General features: G+C 39.8%; 2 protein-coding genes across 5 annotated transcripts in view; one reads left to right on the forward strand and one right to left on the reverse strand.

Annotated features, from left to right (window-relative positions):
• SERPINI1 (serpin family I member 1) overlaps positions 1-5,170 on the reverse strand; it is a 35,318-nt gene extending 30,148 nt beyond the window's left edge. The window contains exon 1 of one of the 2 annotated variants that reach the window (XM_015872005.3): positions 5,125-5,170. The gene's annotated coding sequence lies outside the window, so the exon portion shown is untranslated. Of the gene's footprint in view, positions 1-4,390 lie in introns of both variants that reach the window. The other variant, XM_015872006.3, reaches the window with a different exon arrangement.
• A 214-nt stretch (positions 5,171-5,384) lies between these two features.
• PDCD10 (programmed cell death 10) lies at positions 5,385-16,298 on the forward strand. Of its 3 annotated transcripts, none has more exons than XM_015872013.2 (8): positions 5,385-5,512; positions 11,295-11,504; positions 12,245-12,298; positions 13,396-13,513; positions 14,072-14,198; positions 14,542-14,620; positions 14,921-15,003; positions 15,817-16,298. In XM_015872013.2, exons 2-8 carry the CDS (start codon positions 11,409-11,411, stop codon positions 15,896-15,898), a joined length of 639 nt encoding a protein of 212 aa, XP_015727499.1. In that variant the 5' UTR covers positions 5,385-5,512; positions 11,295-11,408; the 3' UTR covers positions 15,899-16,298. The 3 variants fall into 3 exon arrangements, with proteins under 3 accessions (XP_015727499.1, XP_015727498.1, XP_015727500.1); XM_015872012.2 differs by having other exon boundaries at positions 5,385-5,499; XM_015872014.2 differs by having other exon boundaries at positions 5,385-5,469.
• The last annotated feature ends 3,655 nt before the right edge of the window (positions 16,299-19,953 follow it).

Consider the following 19,953-nt stretch of genomic DNA (forward strand, 5'->3'; position numbering starts at 1 on the left):
GGCTGTCCTACAGGAGGGCGAGAACAAGCATAGTTGTAGCATGCAGTGAAGTGAGGAGCTGCTTTTAGACATAAGTGACATGCAACTTCAGAGCCTGTCCCCAGGATGAACAGGAACACCCACAGCCACAAAACATCACAATGGCTCCACGCTGCTTATTCCTTCAGACATTCTTTTATTAGCAGTGTTACCTCATGTCCTGCTGAATTTCCAACAGCCATTTAAGGATGTTCTTCACATACCAGTCCCATACCCCAGGAGGTGCAGAGCAGGGGAAGAAGTTGCATATCAGCCATTCTCTCATCCCAGACATCTTAAAAAAACACTTCTTCAGGGAAAGCTCATCAGGTGGTATATTTCAGAACTATTTCCTGTTCATATCAGTCGTAACAAAATTATTCCTATTTACTCTAAAGGAAAGCAGGAAAGCCAATTTCATTAGTGCTCTATGAAAACAAAACCATAGCAACAGAAGACCAAAACTGTTCATTTAAAACCTCAGCTCTGACTCTCCTACAATTGTATTACAATGGATAGATGTATATTCTTTTAACACTGCCTTATCCAATTCTCATGTACTACTAATCCCTTATACTCAAATCCTTTATCACATGGCCTTCAGGAATAACTTCTCTAAGGACAGATAGAAATGGGAGAACACAGAACTCATGTTCAATAGTGCTGTGGCTGGGAGAACCACTGCCAGAGTCTCAGGACAAAAAAAGTATATGGAAGCATATATAGTGTTGAAACAAGGTCTTATTTTCCCATATTAAGCTACAAGCATGAGAGGCTTATAAAGTGTTAAACTTAAAGGCTATTCTGTGATCTTCAATTCTAATGTCACTTTCGTCAAATATTATCTGAGGCTATTTTAGAAGCATTGAGTCAGTTTTGTTTTGTTGGTTTTTTTACTTTAATAAAAACAGCTGCTGCCTGTAAAGTTATTATGAACAAACAATGCTCCTTAATAAAGAGGTTTATGGCTGCCATATGCAAGTGCACATGCTTTTAAAAGGAATAAAAACTACACTACAGTGTTTTAGAATTCAATAAGAGAAGTTTATTCCTCTCGAGTACTCATAAGAATCATCAGACATCTTTTGATTCCCTCTATTAACTCATTTTGGCAGACATTAGCATTTCTTCCTCCTGCTTTGCAAATAAATCTGAAATTAACAAATCTACAAGCTGATGTTTCTACAGCAAAAAGTAAAAACTTGGCTTTCCTCTTGTCTCCTCCCCACTGACACAGATATTATTCACCTTTGAGCTTCATCTCTATTCACAATGCTGAGACCTACCCCTCTTAACACCAAAAGAATCTCAAGTTGAAAACCAAGTATTACAGTAAGCTCTTTGTGTGGGTATAGGTTTAGATTGGTATCTTTAAATAGTTTAGAAACTAGAGCAAATGCATTTTGGAAAGAAGTTAAGCAAGAAAGAAAACACGAGTTGCTTCAGTGAGTTCAAGTTGTAATGTGAAATACCCAATTATTAAATGCTCAAAGAGCTGCTTTAATTTAGAACTGGAAAGAAAAGCATTCCAAACGGGCAGCTTTAGTGTACCAATTAAAAAGAAATCTTAAATCTTTAAACCTATTTTCTTTGTAGCTGTAACTTATATAACCAAGAAGCACACAGGGAAAACTGGGGCAGCGAGTATTACCTCAGACAGAAGTGGTCATTACTGAAAAACAGCATTTTGCTCTATTGTCAAGGCAGGAGGCAGTCTCCAGTGGCTCAGTGATCATGAGGAATTCAGACAGGCTGTCTTCAGTAAAGTACCATGCTCCAAACGTTACCCTGACATGCCAAGGTCGGTTAAAAGATAACATTAAGAAGTGGCTGTCCAAGTTCTCTAACTTTCTGTGACGATGTGTCACAGCCAAGGACTGGAATGGTATCTCTGCTGAAGCAACTGACTAGTGGTAGTTCACATCTGGTACTAGCATTTGGGCACGTTATTTTATTGTCAAGCTAATTAGTGCTTGCTATGGTATCTGAGCAAAATTCAGCCAGTTTCAGAAATAAAACAAGTCTTAAATATGTTGTTAAAACAAGTCAGAAAGCAAACAATAGTTCTTCTTCCTCATACCAGGGAAACTCCAAGCCCACTCCACAGACAGAAACTCAAATGACAAAATATGTGAAAACAAATGAGTACAAGAACTGAAGGACTCAGGGGAACACTCTTAGCTAACAAGCATTTCTGTTTGTGTAAGCAGGAAACTTCACTGCGTACAGCTTCAGTGTGGATGGAAGGGATCTTTCTAGAAGCCTGCAGCCCACTAGACTCAAAAGCCATCATGAGGTCAGCCTTTCCCTGAGACATGCACAGCAGATTAAATATCCTTCACATTATTAAGCAATTATTACTTTAGATGTAACAGTAATGATGAAAAACCACAAGGCTGAAGAACAACTGAATAAACAGGAAGACATCTGATTAATAGGCAGCTATTTGGTTAAAATTGAGCACAAGCACACGGCTCAACTTTCTTCCAGTAGGAATATTACCTGTCACTATCAATTTCCCCTCCCAAAATACCAACTGTCTCAAGATCTGAATTATTATTGAAGAATTACCATATTTAAACACTCCACAAAACTAAAAATTCTTCACAATACATAAGGTCAAATCTTATTAACCAAAAGTGAGGTGCATATTTAACTAATTAGCTTGTATCAACAAAACATTCTTTTCTCTCATCTCATAGCTACAGCTGCTTTGCAATGGCTCTAAAAGACCAAGAAGGATGCGGATAACTCACGCAGCTTTTATCACATTAGCCACACTCTGCTGTTCTCATAATCATTAGCTTTGAAGTATATTAAACAAAGCAGAAAGTGACCTTAGAGTTGATATTTTCAGCACACCACAGAAGAAAAAATTCTTATCAGACATTTCAGGCCACCAAATGAGATGCTGCTCATAATCACCCAAAACACAAACAGCTAAAAGAACATCGCTGCTACTCTGCCAAGCAATGCCAGGCAGTGACCACCCTACCAGCAGGGCTGTGTTATAGACACCCAATTTCAGCTTGGCTGAAGGATCAACATGAAGCACATTGCATGTATGAGACCAACAGGAAAAAAAAACCAAAGCTTATTAATACAGCATGGCTTTATTAACAAAATGCACAGGTTACCTTACCTACATTTATACTCACCAACAAACTCCACTAACCCAACAGTTTTGAAGACGCTTCCAAATTTAAATCAACTACTCTGATCTTCAAAGGTACAAAGTTACCACTAAACATGTTACTTCATAGATGTCTATCCCTACTATCTGCCCACTACCTTGAATATTAATGGTTACCTCCTAAATAATTTTAAGCAGAGAATCACAGGACACTTAACATGTTAATTCATGTTCAGGCAGACAGAATAATATACTGCCTACACAGAATATCTGCTAACAAGTTACTTTAAACATTCAAGAGTGACAGACATAGATAAAGAGCAACAAAACTTGAGTTGGAGAAAGCAATAAGATACTGGAGCAATCAGAAAGGTCAACAAAGTGGAAGAGCGATAAAGGAGCACAGAAGCAAAGGGAATAGTGGGAATGTGATGGTGTTACAAAGGAAAAGGGCTCACCCATCACTGAAGATCTGGGTTCACAAGGAAAACACCACAAGGGAGGGATCTCCAGACAGAGATTCTTCCCCAGTGGCAGTCAGCTCTTCAGTGTGGTCTAAGAGAGACACAGCCAGACTCCGCTCCTTCTGAACTGGTGAAGCCTTCACCAGTGCTCCCAGTTGACTGGGTCCTTTCCCCAGGTGCACAATCAGTGGTTCAGGCTTTGATTCAACAGTCACCATGCAGATACATAAGTGAGAAAGCATACTAAAGACCTTGGAGTAGCTAGAGCTTGGTGCAAAGGATCCTACCAGCACCATCTCCTCTCCACTGCTCCATTTAGTAACAAAACAAAAGTTGAATTAAGAGGTGAATTAACATATGACATTGACTTATAAAGAATAACTGTTGGGAGTTATTACAATGATGGAACACTCAGACACTCCTGGAGCTCTGCTGGACTGCCTGAACACAGGTCAAAGAGCTTATTGAGTAAATCTAGGAAAGCATCATTAAGCATTACTTATGCTGTGACTTAAAGTAAAATACTAGCACCAGTAGGACTGCAGCTTCCTAACATCACTTTACAACCACCAAGGAATGACAATATCATAGATGCATACGTACCTCAACCCATGCTATAACGCTTCTGTGTCTGTCACACAAACTAAATAGCAAGGCTTTCTGCTGGATTAAAGCACTGATCGCATCAAAATAATTGAGGAATCAAAGACAAATACTCCGCATACACAGTAAAGCATGACAAATCTAGTAGTTGTTTTCTAGCATCCTTCCTTACCTACATGCAGATGGTGGGCACTGGTAGCATGTATGGGTAGCACACACAAGGGCTCTGTTCCCACACATATATATCAGTATCTTCCCATTTCACCACCTCGGCGCTGCAAAGAGATGCAGCTGGCATTCAGGAGCACCGCGATGCACCGATTCATCACCTGCTTACAGCAAAACCCGCATACGCCTCACCAAAGTAATAACAGAACCAGGAAAAGTTGCAAGCTTACGCATTAGAAACGAAGGCTCAAACCCAGAACTGAGCTGCGTATTGATGGGAATTCATATTGGTTACTAAGAGCTTCACCTTAAAGCTTTCGAATAATTGCGAACACCAAAAGTAACGCGACCGTTGTCAAACAGCCCATATAGGGGACACCTACAGGGCAGCACAAGCCAAGAGATAGAGAGGAGAGAGGCAGCAGCTCAGCACAAGGCTGGGGCAGCTTCTTTCTGCCACGCTCAAACCACGGCTGGGACAGAGCTCCAGGAGACCACAGAATAGCATAAAACACATGCAGGTGGACAGGCTGCAGGTGCCGGGACAGCAGGACGCCACATTATTATTGCTCTCTTCCTTCCCCATTCTCTCCCCACATCACCCACCACCTCCCCTCAGGCACTGACACACAACCCGCACTACGGAGCCACGCAGCTTCACACCGACATCAAACCGCAGGCTGCTCCCACAACCCTAAACACAGCACCGGCTGAACACAGCAGGCTAAAGGCACTTACCACAGCGCAGCAGCTCAACACCACCCCCCTCCACTGTGAGAAGTGCAGCCGCTGCTCCCCGCGCCGGGATATGCCACCGCGCCCCGTCCAGGCCTCGCCCACTCCTCCAGATTCGAGCTCTGATTGAATAGACTCTACTCCTATACTCCTCCTCATTCCCTCCTACCCGCCCCTTTTATCGCCTCGTTGCATTGTTGGTGTTGTAGTTGAGGAGAGAGGACTACGAATCCCAAGTATCCGAGCGGCTGCCGGTTAGTTCCGGACAACGCCTGGTGTGTGGTAACACGGCGGACGCTTCCTCCTTGTTGGGTTTCCGGCGAGGTGGAGGAGCCCCCTCGGAGCTCGGTGAGCTTTGCGGGGCGGAGAGGTATCGAGGTAAGGCGGTGAGGTGAGAGAGGCTTCGTTTTCTTCTTTAGGCCTATGTCTTTAAAGGGATAAGCGCCTGGAGAGACAGAGAGGAAGAGGTTGGGGGTCACCGGTGTAAGGCCTGGGTTTCCTTTTGGGGTTGTGCTATGTTAGAAGCGTTAAAGTGTCTCAGGTTTGAGGCTGAGTGAGGGGAGAAACGTTGTTTGCTGCAGGTGTGAGGCCTCGGCCTTTTTCTTCCTACCGCGGGGTGACCTGGCCCAAGGGCTCGTCCTTGTTTCCGCCCTTCCCGCTCGGATCCCTCCTGGTAGGGCCGGGTACCAACCCCCGTCCGCAGCCCTATGGCTGTTCTTGGCAGCGTTAGGCCTGCAGTGTATTTTTAGCCCGGCCTCGTACTGCTGAACGGCGTTGTCAGGGCTGGGCCTGGTTCGCTCCAGGTGGGGCCTTTCGTCTGGGGGAGGATAGAAAGTGATCACGTCGTGCTTCCTCTTTAAACCGAGCTTTAGGCTGGTGTTGTTAAACACCTTAGTGTGCTGTTATATGATTAATGAGTGGCGAGTGTGTGGCCTTCATGGGGCTTGTCTATATAGGGGGCACAGGTTTGCTGCTGAAGCCTTGAGGCAGGTGGATGTGTTCTTGTTATCAGAGGAACTGATTGCTGAGTGCTGGTTGTTTACCCATTGGGATGTGTTATTGTGTTTGGAGCTGTTTTCTGTTTGTGGTTTATCTGTTAGTGGTTGATAGGGCAATGAGAACTGAGTAGTTTTACTTTCAAATTCCCTTGGAAGAGGAAAAGAGCTTGAAAGAGAAACAGGGATGTGGTGTGTTATTCTGTATTGGAGAGGCTTCTTTGTGGCCTTCTAGTACTTAAAAAGAGACATGTTAACAAAAGAGAAATGAACTTTGTCTGTGTGTCAGTAGTGATAGTACAAGAGAGAGATGAAATTAGGGCCTAGTCCAGGCATCTTTTGTTTTTCATGTGATAGGCAGACACAAAACCAAAGTATTAGGGTGTACTAAATAATTTCTATTCTGAGCTTCAGACAACAGATTTATTGAAAGCCAGATTTCAGAGTATTTTGAAGTAACCGTCTTAAAATAGGCATCTTGAATTTACTGCAAGTTTGTGCAACTTAGTCACCCAAATTGGCTTCACAATAATAAAATGCACAAGCAGTTATACTCTGTCAGAGTGAACTCATCTGGAAGTGGCTGTGATAGATGTGCATGCAGGTATTTGAGGAGTACATGTTTGCTCTACTAAGAAGCATTTAAAGATGCCTATTAAACTTGAGTGCTGTTTTCTGATAGTATTCCTTTTGTTATCTCTTTTGGGAAGGTGCTGAATGTAAGAATTAGCTTAATACAGAACCTGTACAGTAGGCTGCTTCTTTAGGTTTCTTGTTGTCTTTATTAGTTTTAGAATACAGAGGTTGTTATCATCACAGCTGCACTTGACACCAATTTCAGTGAATTCAACCATCCTGTCCCCAGCTCTAATAAGAGAAGTAGCTCAGTATTTGAGGCACAGAGGCTTTCAGCTTTGTACTATGCAGTCAAAGTTATACAAGAGGAGTGGTTATGATCTACAAATGGAAGTACCATGTAGGTAACTTCTCTCCTGAAGGGGGGAACTTGTGCTTTTTTTTCCCAGTTTATTATGAGCAACAATTAACAAGAGAAACTTAAAGGTACCAAGCTGTGCACAGGGTAGGTACACTGTTAGAACAACATATTAGCCATGCACTTGGGCTTTACAAAGAAAGGCCAAGGTCTTTGCCTCTGAATTTGGGACAGGCCTCAAGTTAAGTGTTTGTTTTTATCCCGTTCTTTCTTACTAAGCTTAAGTTTTTCTGATGGCAAAGATCTTAGTGGATTTTCTCTTAACACAACCTTCTTGAATCCTCCCTACAAGAAGTGGAGTGGAACTTCTTGTTAGTGGGGATAATCTTTCTAGGAGGAGCAGAGCTGTAACTTCTGGTTCTGTCCTAAAAACCAGTCATTGAATTAATCATGCAGGTAGATCAATGCCTCAGGCCTTCTTCCACTTGGTACTTCGCTTAAAAAGAAGGAGCAGGCTTAAAAAGAAATAGCACAAACGTTTGGCTGCTTTAAGATTATCTACATCTGAGGTAAATGGAGCCTGGAGAATGGAATGGAGACAGCACCAGTGGTGTAGGTAGGTGACGTAGCTGAGGAGTGAAATTCTGCCATCTGGAACTTCATGAATCCATTGTTTTCCAACTTCTTTCAAGTTCCAAGCATAACACTTCTGTCTTCTCTTTAAACACGCTTTCAAAAGGTAGTATGAAGCAAAATACTTTCTTTCATAGACAAGTAGATTGTTTTCACACTGACCAGTGAGCAAAGGTGGATTTGGGAAAGTTTCTGCCCTTCCTGGTTCTTCTGCCACTTGACTTTAAGTGCCTGTCAGAAAATAGCATAGATGAGAAAAGCAAGTTTGTGTCTTGGGCACTGGTAACAGTAGCTGTACATTTTGGGAAAGTGTGGAGTTTCTTGCTTTTCATCCTCCTGCTTTACAGGAAGTTTATCTGAATGTAGGGTGTTGTGTTGTTTTTCCTTTCAGGCAGTTCCATTGAATGATTGAAAACCTCATTGGGTGGATTTGGAGGAATAGATCTATAACATAACATTGAAATTCATCTAAAGTGTGCTGGTTCTGTGATTACTGAATAGTTGGGCTAGTCTTTTGGTGCTGAAACATTGAAGGTTATAACATATAAGATTTATATGGACAGTGAAAGTAGATTCTGTATTAGTTATTCTCTGGGAATAGGGCTTGATGCATTTGGCTTAATGCTAAACAGACAGGATTATATTAGCTTGCATCTTAGCACTGTTTTCGAATTTAAATTCTCTTTACACTCGCTATATCCATCTTGTTCCTTCCCTCTGATGATTGATTTCATCTGATAGGGGTGAGGCATGACTTGTAATTACACATGCTGGTGAACAGGCTACATTTGAATCTGTGGGACTGCTGTGTAAAGAAACAAGTCTTATATGCAGATGATATTGAGTAGTCTGTCTTTTCCCATAACTCATATGGTATATCCTAATTTCTCCTAGTCTTCTCCCTCAGACCAATTAACAGACTGGCCAGTTGAGTAATGTTCTTTTTGCATCTAACAGCAATTTTCCAGGGTTTTCTGTATTACATGACACTGTGGTATTCTAATGGATCAACTATTTGTAGGATCTTATTCCAGCTTTTTTGATTGTCAGCAAAGCCACACACAGCAACACTTCTGAAAGCTATTGGACTACCTAACAATTCACTAAAATGATGGAGCTGGTTATGGTTTGCATGGGGATTTGGTCTAAATCATGTTTGAGACCATGAGATTAGTGAGGTGCTGGAACAGCTGCCCAGAGAGGTTGTGGATGCCCTGTCCCTGAAGGTGTTCAAGGCCAGTTTGGATGGGGCTATGGGCAGCCTGGTCTAGTATTAAATGGGGAAGTTGGTGGCCCTGCCTGCAAGATGGGTTAGAGATTCATGGTCCTTGGGGCCCCTTCCAACCTGGACCCTTCTGTGATGTTGCCAACAAAAGTGGCTCATGTTCTTGCCTGTTTTTTGTGTGCATGTGTATTTAAAAGCCCCTCTTGTCCTCACTACCTCTTGTCTTCCATCCCTTGAGTTCTCTGTGATAATGTGAGTCCAGGGTTGATTTACTTTGTCTGAGGAATGTCTTTACCTGCAAAAGGGGTAATAGATGGTCTATAATTGTTTTAATATGGGGTGTTTAATGGTACAATAGGTTAGTAACAGTAGCTTATAGCTCCTCAGAAAGCGAGTCTTTCATGGTAGTCTACAGTGCAATAGGTTTTCATTGTCATAAAAATCTATCATTTCAGTTAATATTTTATTTTTTTCCTGGATACTGCAACCCATAAAATCACAGTAACTACATCTAATGGTTGCTTTGTCCCTTTTGCCCTTCTGCTTGTGATCAAAAATCTTTTGGGTAATGTTCAGTGATGTTCAGTTACCTGTTCTGAAAAGCTTGTACTGACAGCACAATACTTTAGATAAACACTTGCAGGCAATCTATGAATGCTGGCTTCAGTGATGCTCCTTTGTGTGCTGCCTTCCTTGAGTCTTTATCTTACTGACCTTCCAGAAACACAGAGTTAAAGAGTAAAACAAGCAGCTCTCCCTCCCCCTTGCCCATGACATGCCAAGGCTGTTGGTGCTGGCACTATGCATGTGTAAGAAATGGGACAGCTTGTACTTGCACTGGTGAGGAAACTTGTTCAGACGAGGTCCCCCCCCCCCCCCCCCCCCCCCCCTTCATGGGAGTAGACCTGGCATCAATTTGTGTAACTTGGAAATAAATTGTTTGAAGATGATTCCGCTTGGGGGAAATGATGAATATTAGTTACTTATAACTGTAAAAGAGCTGCTGGTCTTTTCATCTGGTCTTGATCTGTAATACCATTCATGCCAACGTAGCTGTACAGCTACCTCTATAAGGATCCAGTAAGTAGCCTTGGTGGCTACAGAGGTCTGCTTACGTGTTGCACTGAAGGCTTGAAATAATAAAAGGTTTTGCAGTAGATAATCCATGTCACAATTTGTGTGAAGGACTGTCACTTCTTACTATATCTACATTTAATTTCTTCTTAATGTGCTTTCCCAACTGTTGGCTATTTCTGTACTGTGACCTGCTCCTGAGTTTTATCACATTGGGGTGTTTTCATGTTGCCCAATCACATGCACACATGAGGCATGCATGGTATTTGTAGCCATCCACGTTCCTTGTGTGCTTACTTGAATCAATAACAAATCTCACTTATATGTGCCTGCACTGGGCAAAAGGATGAAGTGTTTTGCATTTAAATAGATGTGTGCAGGAGATTTCTAACCAGAGCAGAGTGGGGAATAGAGCTTGAAGTGTCTTAGCATTTTTTATCACATTCAAACCATTGCAAGGTGATACTGGTTATTGCTGTAGTTTTTACTGTTGCTTAAAAATGTCACCCTATTCACTTATTTACTAAAATATCAGTGAAATCTGTTACCTGGGCATACAAATACTGGATGTGTGAAGGTTCCTGAGTGTGGGGGGGAAAAAAACTCCTGTAGCACATTAAATAAGGACAAAACTGAAGAAATAAAAGATTTGCATCTTTGTTCCTAATTTGGACATTAGGTCCTCAATTATGTTAAGTAAAATATTCTAGGGGTCTTGTTGAAAACAAAGTCTAGTGGTCTGCTACAAAGATTTCATATGAACCACAGGTCAGCCATCTTCCCTTTCATCTCCCCTCCCTCCCCCCCCCCCCCTTAATTTCTATGTCAGAGCAATGATTGTGCTATCTTGGGCACGATGAGCTGGACTGGGTGGAGGACTTCCAAAACCAAGGTTCAGTTACTGGAACAATAATTTTCCATTCACTTAACGTAGCAGTTGACACACCCTGAGTGGAAAGATGACTTAAGACTTTTGCTTACATAAAAACAAAGATAGGGTATTCACAATTTTTGTATTGTGTATCAAGTGAAATCACTTCTAGGGGAATGAATTATGTAGGAACTTGCAGTGAAGATTTTTTGTGGCAGCGTGTTCTTGTAAAATACCTGCTTGCTTAGTAAATTAGAATTGGGAGTTTAAAATTGCATGAAGCAGTCATTCTATACTTGCTTAACAAACTCAGAATTCCCCCATTCTGGGCAGGGACTGATGTTGTTCTGTGCTTTATTTTCTATTTTAGCAATTATCAGCTATTATCATTCATAATTATTTGTTGGTTTGTGGTTGTTTTTCTTTTCCTTGTGACATAAGGACATTTCTCAAGTTCATCAATCATTTTTGCACAACGAGGAGAAAGAAGAAACGTTTCAGTGAATGAGGAGTCTTCTGCTTCTATAGCATTTTTCTTGAGAAGTGGGTCTTTGAATGAGGATGACAATGGAAGAGATGAAGAATGAAGCAGAGACCACTTCAATGGTTTCCATGCCACTCTATGCTGTTATGTACCCTGTCTTTAATGAGGTAAGCTGTGTGCTTTTGCTTTAGAATCTAGTAATCCCTTTTACATTAGAAAATCTGATTGCAGTAACAGATTGCTTACCTTGACATAGAGAACTTCTTAGCACCACTTATTTCACCCTTCTTTCCCATAAATGCAGTTTCAAGCTTCTCAGAAGTTATTATCTTGACCCTGACATTATTTTAATTAGGTTTTGCGAAAGATATTAGCAGAAATGCTAGGTAAATAATACTTCTCTTGACCATGCAGTTCCTTTTCAGATGATCTCTTCAGTGTTCTTTTTCCCCTTCATGCCTGTAAATGCACACAGCAATTTTTGGGAGGCTGCTTTTGGAGCTGTTTCAGCTCTAATGTTCCCAGATCTGACACAGCATTAGGAACCTGTACATTATGTGACAAGAAGTGATGCATGGTGTAACACATACCTGTGAACAGCCTCATACATTTCCATTTCTACTGCTAATGGCTGTAATTGAATAGAATATTTGTCTCCCTGCGAGTATCAGAGGTCAAGATGTTCTCAAAAGTCTTCTGTCAGATTTCTGCTGCAAGCTGAATAAAAGCAAGGCATATCGAGTGCTGTTTGTTTGGATCAAACTTCATCTTGTCTGTCCCTCAGATGAGATCAGTCTTTGTTCTTCTGTCAATACCCTTTTTCACTGGGCCACATAAGGCAGTGCATGAGTGCTTGAGTTGTTCTGTTAACAGTGAAATTACTAATAATTCTAAACTTCTTTTGCAGCTAGAAAGAGTAAATCTATCTGCAGCTCAGACACTGAGAGCAGCTTTTATTAAGGTGAGACGTAATTTGTATTGAAGGATGGTCAGTTAAACAATATATGTTGAAACTTAAATTCTTTATATTATTGCATTTGAAGAATGCATCCTTTATGATCAATAGTTTTCAATAAAACTGAGTGTACAATTGCATGGGCTGTAAGTTTGGAAGGTGTGCACATGTTAGAAATCTGAATGATTTAAGTATATTGAACAATTTTAAACAATCCTACCTTGTGTACATGGTATGAAAGCTTAAAGGTGGCATAAATCAGTGAGGATGGAACAGGAAATAGAGGTAACAAATCCAGTGTTAATGGGACCAGATTATGTAGAATAGGTGTTCAGAAGTACTAGGAATGTATCAGGCTTGGAAAGATTAATAGTTAGGGAAATTTTTTTTGTGGATGAAATATAAGTTTGGTATTTGGTGTTTGTATTTACTTAAATCTAGCAGGAAACTGAAGAAATATTTCTTGTAACTTACTATGTACCATTCAGTAGCTATCTTTTAGACTTCTTTTAGCAGAAACAATAATAAGTATACATGCAAGGTACATCGAGCGTAGCAACCAAGCAGTGCTTTCCTGTTTCTCCTCTTAAAGTGTACCTGAGCAGACACAACTCTCAATTAGAACTCTTCCAAGTTAAATGTTCTATATAGATAGTCCTGAGGAGCTAAGCTGAATACAAATAGCATGGAAACTGACCCTATTGGAAATGGTAGTCCTAGCTCAGAACACACACACCCTCATTCTTGTTCAGCACAGCATATTTTTGTGATAGCAACACGGGTACTGTGAATACTGCTAATGTTACATTGCAGGAGTACAACAGCATAAAGATGGTACTGTCAATTTGAGTAAGAAATATTTTGTAATGAGGGGAAGGGCATATTGATAAAGTCATTCATATAAAACTGCTGATATAACCCAAGAAAAATATACTGGAAGAACAGCTGTCAGTGTAAAGTGCTTTTTTAAAGGCATTAGAATGGAAATTCTTCTAGCAAACACTGGTGTACAAAACAACTTGCATTAAAATCTGCTTTTGTGCTTGCAATATTATGATTGCATTTCTAGAGCATTTTTAAGAGTAATTTATCCTACAATGCAGGCTGAAAAAGAAAATCCAGGCCTCACACAGGACATTATTATGAAAATTCTGGAGAAAAAAAGTGTGGATGTGAATTTTACAGAGTCCCTCCTACGTATGGCAGCAGATGATGTAGAAGGTAATATCTTGCCTCATGTTGTGTAAGGGCGTTCTTCATCGTACTCTAAACAAGAGCATGCATTGCTCTGCCTCTTTTTCAGAAGAGGTTTACTTTTACTGAGTAGATTCTTTTTCAACCATATTCAATAGAAGAAATAGCTCTTTCTCTGAGTACCTATTTTGGAGAGAATAAAGAAAAAGCCTACCATTGCAACTCCCCAGACATGTTCTTGAGTAAGAGGAAGAAAATGCATCCTTTGAATGGTTTGTGTGGGAAGTTCACCTGTTGCAGTTTGTTTCAAATTGAAAGCATCAGTTACGATGACAGGAGAGCTTAAAGTTCTTTTAAAACTGTATTTCGTTATTGTAATGTTGTCAGTGTTCTTTGGAAATAAAATTGGGCTCTATTCTTTCCTCAGTTTTCAGTAAGGAAAGTTATTGTTGGGCTGCTTCTGTTAGTATCTTGGGATCCATCATGGTTGCTAGTGCATTTTGTGAAGTAATGTTTTATTTAAGCTGTCACTGGGAACTTTTCGATGGAAAACTAATGGCATTTTTCACATATCCAACTTATTAGAATATATGATTGAAAGACCAGAGCCAGAATTCCAAGATCTGAATGAAAAGGCGCGAGCACTTAAACAGATTCTTAGTAAGATTCCAGATGAGATCAATGACAGAGTGAGGTTTCTTCAAACAATCAAGTAAGTACAGTATTTAATATTTTTATGGAGTTTTAGGGGCCTAACTTTATGTTTGGAGCTGAATGTTCAAATGCTGTGGGAGGCACTAGTAAAATTGTTCTCATTTGGAGAGTTTCTCATACACATAGAAATAAGAACAGAGCTGAACATTTAAGAGATCCTTGTGTTAGTAGATAGTAATTTGAATCAGTAATTAGCAGCTGAAGTTCCATGTCACTTTCCTAGCATTTGATTTCTGTGTCTTCTTTGAAATTCTTTCTGTGCTACTGTTAAAAAAGGATTAAATTTCTATGTTTGAGTTGAATAGCTTATGCATATTACAATTCTTTTCATTTTCAAACAGGGACATCGCCAGTGCAATAAAGGAACTTCTTGACACAGTAAATAATGTCTTCAAGAAATACCAATACCAGAACCGGAGGGTATGTGAAATAACCTATTACAGTATTTCTCTAGTAGAAGAGGAAGCATATTGTTTTCTTTGTAGGATGAACAGAAGAGCATAACTGGTCAATGTCAGTGTTTTAACATGGCTGTTTGGTAATTCTCAGCAGTTCCGTAGGAAGATTGGTTTTAAAAAAACATACAGGGAAAGAACAACCCATTACCACAGTAAACCCATTCTTTTATCTACATAATCCTTGTGTGCTTTCTTTTATTTTTAATTGTGATGTACACAATAGCATCTCAACTTAGACTTCTTGGCTTTTTCTTTTCCGTAGGCACTTGAGCACCAAAAGAAAGAGTTTGTAAAATACTCCAAAAGTTTCAGCGATACTCTGAAAACCTATTTTAAAGATGGCAAGTAAGTGTCTTTTTATACTAAGCTTATACACAGTGAAAAGGTTTTGTTTACCTAATTGGTGTGACTAGAGGAAAATAAAGACAAAGCCATTTGACTGAAAAAGTGGGGCCAAGAATTGTATGTGTTGTGTGCTTACCCCATACATGCTGAAAAACAGACCAGCTTTTTTCAGCCCTATGTGAAGTGAATGCTGTGTGTTGTGGATATAAGCTTTACAGTGCCTCGGGTATTATCAGTATTTCAGAAAATCCCAGGTAACATCTATGTTCCTTGTGGAACAGAAAATAATTTACATCTGTTTGAACAACACTCTAGATAAGATAACCTGTTGACATGAGGAAGAAAGAGCACTAAATAGCATGGTCACTCATAATGGTATCATTGAGTTGGAAAGCTCAGTGACCCCATGCTTCTTTGTTACCAGAGGTAACTGAAGGAAGTTTCTTCCATGTGCCTGCATGCTCAGTGTTTTAGTAAGAATTTGCTAATTCTGAAATTACCAGGTGTTGGAATGTTCAGCTAGGGAAAGAACAGACATCTAATGGTCATCTGCTCTATACTTCCTTAGTTGTTTAAAACCCTGAAACAATGTAAGCAAGTGCCAAAGTTGTTCAAGTTCCTGCCAATAGACTTCTAAGAAGAAGCACGTAAGTGCCAGTTGTAAGCTTCAGGTACATCATAGGATGCAATACATAAAGATGCTTCTAGTTTCCCTGGATGCTAATATATTCATTTATCTAGATTTTAATTCTATATTTACTGAACTGCGTTCTTTGAAAAGTGTCTAAAACATAATCTTTGTTTTTCTAACAGGGCAATAAATGTGTTCATTAGTGCCAACCGACTAATTCATCAAACCAACTTGATACTCCAGACCTTCAAAACTGTGGCCTGAAAACTGTATATGTTGAGAGTTGTACTTTTCAATGGTGGATAGGGTACCTTTATATGTAAATTTTAAAGTTTTGACTGTATAAATTATCAGCCTCTCTTGAGGGGCCTAATGCAGGATTTTGAATGGGATTATTGCCATCTTACACCATATTTTTGTAAAACATTGTAGCTTAATCATAATCTCACGATGAAGATTTTGCATCACTTTTTGCTATTATCATTCTTTTCAGAATTATAAGCCAAAAGAATTTACGCCTTAATGTGTCATTATGTAACATTCCTTATAAGAATTGTAAATATTTGGTGTTCTGTTTCTGACATTTTAACTTGAAAGCGGAGAACTGCGAGATGATGTATTTAACAATATTGGTGGCAAATATTCAATAAATAGTTTACATCTATTAGACTGTCTTTTTGTATGTGAGCAGAAAAGCATAACTCATCTTCTTAGAACTGCGGAGCATTCATTAAATGGAAAAATTGAAGCCAGTTGGCAGTCCAAATTGGTACGAAATGAGGGGTTTTCCTTAAAAGGGAGGTTTTTGGCTGTGATCGGGTACTGGATCAGAATACCAGAATAATTCTATTAAAATGTCTTTGACAAAGTAATAAAGAACCTCAGAAGTGAGGGGTGTGTTTTGTTTTTTGTAGAAATGAAATCCAACTTCTTAATCCTTTTGTTGACGGTAAGTTAACAGTTCTTACTAGTCTACTATTATATGGTTTTTTTGAGGTGATTACTCAAGTTCACCCATCTCTGCATATATTGGTATTCAAGTATTGTCAGTTTTTATATTGGGTACCCTTTTTGGGGAGGAGCAGGAGAAAATGTAAAAGTCCTCCAGAAGTGATGTTTATGTATGCTGTAAGGCAGCTTTTGCCAGGGTTTTAAATCATATGGGGCCTGATTTGAGAAATGTTGTTGTATTGATGATTAAGAACTGCTGATTGACAGAGAGAAATCTTGTCTGTGTGATTTCATGGCAGTACTGGGCAATTTCTAACAGTATTGTGAGCTTCCCTTTGAAGTGCATCTTGATTTTATTTTGGAGTATGTGAGATCTTTATGGAGTGAATTCCTGTATGAAGCAATTTATAAAATTGCAGAAGCCTGCTGCAAGAGGATCACTGGAGACTGAAGGAGCACAATTACTACAGGATTAATTCTTCATCTATGTAGAAACGTAGTCTGGCTTTCTTCTTTCTTTGGTGCATTATTGTTCATCTGGGGCAACTGCCTTAACCAAAGTACATCAGATGGGTCTTAAAATTGTTTGTATGTTTAAATTATCTGGAAAAGGAAAACATTGGATACCTGCTGCCCTCTAAAATAACCCTGGATGTTCTGCATACCTGTATGTGGAAGTTTTCTTTAGCTGAATTACTGATAATAATGAAATAATACAAAAGTGTGAAGGAGAGCATTAAGTAAAAATGAATTCTATGGAATGTACATTGCCAATTTCATGATTACATAAAGCTGTGAGCAGAAGGAAGTCCTTAATGTGCGGAATGGTTTTGTTTGAGACACTGATGTGTTTACCAGCAAGCTGAGCTCAGAAACATTACAAAGCTATTCTTCATAACTCATCTAACTAGTAACAGGAGCTTTTAACTATGGTGTGCTAAACTGGATGGCAGAAGAGAAGCAGTGAGGAAGGAGGGAGCCTACCTCACTGAGTGCTGTTTTGATTTGCATCTTGGAAGTAAAATGGATGATGTAAGCTTAAGCCCTTGTTCCAAAGGGCTTAATGAAAACTAATTAGGTAAAAGGAAGCAGCAAGTCACACACAGCTTTTAGTGCTTGGTTTGCAACTAGTGTTTAGTGTGGGTGAAATTCTACAGTGGCTATAAAGAGAGACATAAGCTTGGTTTACTTTCTGTGAACTGGACTTAGTAACTAAAACTGTTTTTATTGATTTGGAGTGAGAAGCAGCTGGCAGAATTATCAGCTGAACAATGACACTGTTGAACAATGACACTGTTTATGTACTTGTTCTGCAGGTACAGGTGAAAATATATGCATATATTATGACTTTGATCCCAAAGGTGTGCTGCTAATTGACTCCTTGACATTAAAATCAAAGAAGCTGTTAAATGAGCATTTCTCTTCATCTTTATTGGGTAAAGGTGCATGGTGTACTGCTAAGCTTCAGGTATTCAGGCTTTTGTTTTAGTTATGAACTTGGTGGGGTTTTTTTTAACCTTTAAAGTAGTGTGAAATTAATCATTGTCATACATGCCTGGTAGTGGGGAAAGCTGGAAATGGAGATCAGGTCACTCTTCTGTCAAGTGCAATGAATCCATATCTGGTAGTCTTAAGAACTCAGCTTTATCTTTCACTGGGTGCAAATCAGGGCATGTCTGTCTGGATTGCATTGTGGTTTTGCACTTTATCTTCAAGTTTCTCAAGCAGCAAGATAAGTTCCTTTCCTAAGGATTTCTAATATAGTATCTGGTGTTGCAGATTCCTGTCAGAGAATTTATGCTGTGAACATGGGTTATAATTGATATGGTAACGTTAGCATAGGATACAATTTTGTGTATTAATGTGGAGAAGCATTGTCTTAAGTGCTTGTTTAATCCATACAGAAATAATGAAAAGCTTGGATTGATTTATGTCTGGTTTAAAAGTCTGCAAGGCATGTCAGGTGCCCAGCTTCCATATGAGCTTCATTTTGAGCTAGAGGATGGATGTGGGTGTGATATTCATGGAAGAACTGGTTGAGGCCTGATGGTCAGATCATCAGCTGATGTAAGTAAGGTGGTGGGATAGGATCAGCCTAAATTAACCATTATCTTTTCATCCAATCTTACCTAGGTTATCACTGAAGTGTTTTGTTTTCGTGTTCTTCTCAAATCTATCTTGCTGTGTGACAAAGGAAAACATGTCTTGTTTGTTCTGCAGGTGTTATCTGATCTTTGTATTTTACAGAGAGGCTGCATATGATTCTCTGTGAGTTGGGTGGGGGTTGAAAAGGGTGTCTAGACAAGTTTGTCACAGATTTCTTTCCAGATGATTCCATTATTAAAAGAATGAGAGGGAGATAAATGTGAGTGTGTGAGATAGCAGCTCTCAGATTTGGCATAGTGGTGATTATCACTTAGCTGGGGATTAGGCACTGGCTGTTCCACTTGAGAATACTGCTCTGCCATGCTCAGTCTGTCTGTCTTCCTGCAGGACTAAGCAGTGCCTCCTGAAAACAGGTGCTGCAGGCAGTTTCTGTCTGTGAGCTGTGGGAACTTTCCTAGCTATGTGTAATGATTCATTGCATTTATTCACTCTGTCTTTTTTTCACTCCAGGCTTTTGATTTTCTGTCTTCTGGGCAGATTTTGCTATCGAAAGAAACTGGTAGGAAACATGTTTGGGGAAAAGAGCCACTAATGAGCTGTAACCTTGGTGCTGCAGCTGAAAGGATGCTCCTGGGTCATAACCTTGGTGTCTTGTTACAGAAGTTCAGACGTAGCTCCCATATGATGTTGGTCATAAATCTATCAAGTTCTGTTTTGAAGCCATCTTCCTTGTCCTTATTCCTCTTGCTAGATATCATTTTAAAACAGTATGAAAAGGGCAGAGAGCCTTTAAAGATTGAAATTAAATACCTATTATAAATTTAATTTATGATGAATTCACTAACCTCGTTCACAGCCAATTCTTCTTTTTCCCTTAGCTTGGCCTTTCAGTGTGTGATGAGGGACAAATTGTATCTCACCCTGGGCTTCACTGCTTAAAAAAAAATCCAGTCCCAAGGTTTTGACCTTATCTAGGGAGAGCAGAGGTGCAGGGAATGCTAAACTGATCCTTTTGAGGCTGAGATGAAACAGCTTTGTCTCATGCTGCTGCACAGATTTGAAGTTTACAACAGGGGAATTGTTTCTTCCAAGGTGGAGAAGGAAGGCTTGGCTTATTGGAGGGTTTCCATCCAGGTGCTGCTCCCCTGCCCTACAGCTTGCATGTGATTTTATACACATAGTATTTCATTTCTGAGCTAGTGCAAAATGGTTCTCATGAGCTGTAATGCTCACCCAGCCATGGCTGAGGCACAGCATGTGTG

The sequence above is a fragment of the Coturnix japonica genome, chromosome 12, assembly GCF_054131305.1.
Source record: "Coturnix japonica strain WE chromosome 12, WE-NBRP24, whole genome shotgun sequence".
NCBI classification, from domain to species: Eukaryota; Metazoa; Chordata; class Aves; order Galliformes; family Phasianidae; genus Coturnix; species Coturnix japonica.

Coding starts and splice junctions, on each gene's coding strand:
- PDCD10 (XM_015872013.2), top strand. CDS start 11,409: ATGAGGATGACAATGGAAGAGATGAAGAATGAAGCAGAGACCACTTCA. Junction 14,199..14,541: donor AGGTTTCTTCAAACAATCAA/GTAAGTACAGTA, acceptor ATTTTCAAACAG/GGACATCGCCAGTGCAATAA. Junction 15,004..15,816: donor ACCTATTTTAAAGATGGCAA/GTAAGTGTCTTT, acceptor TTTTTCTAACAG/GGCAATAAATGTGTTCATTA.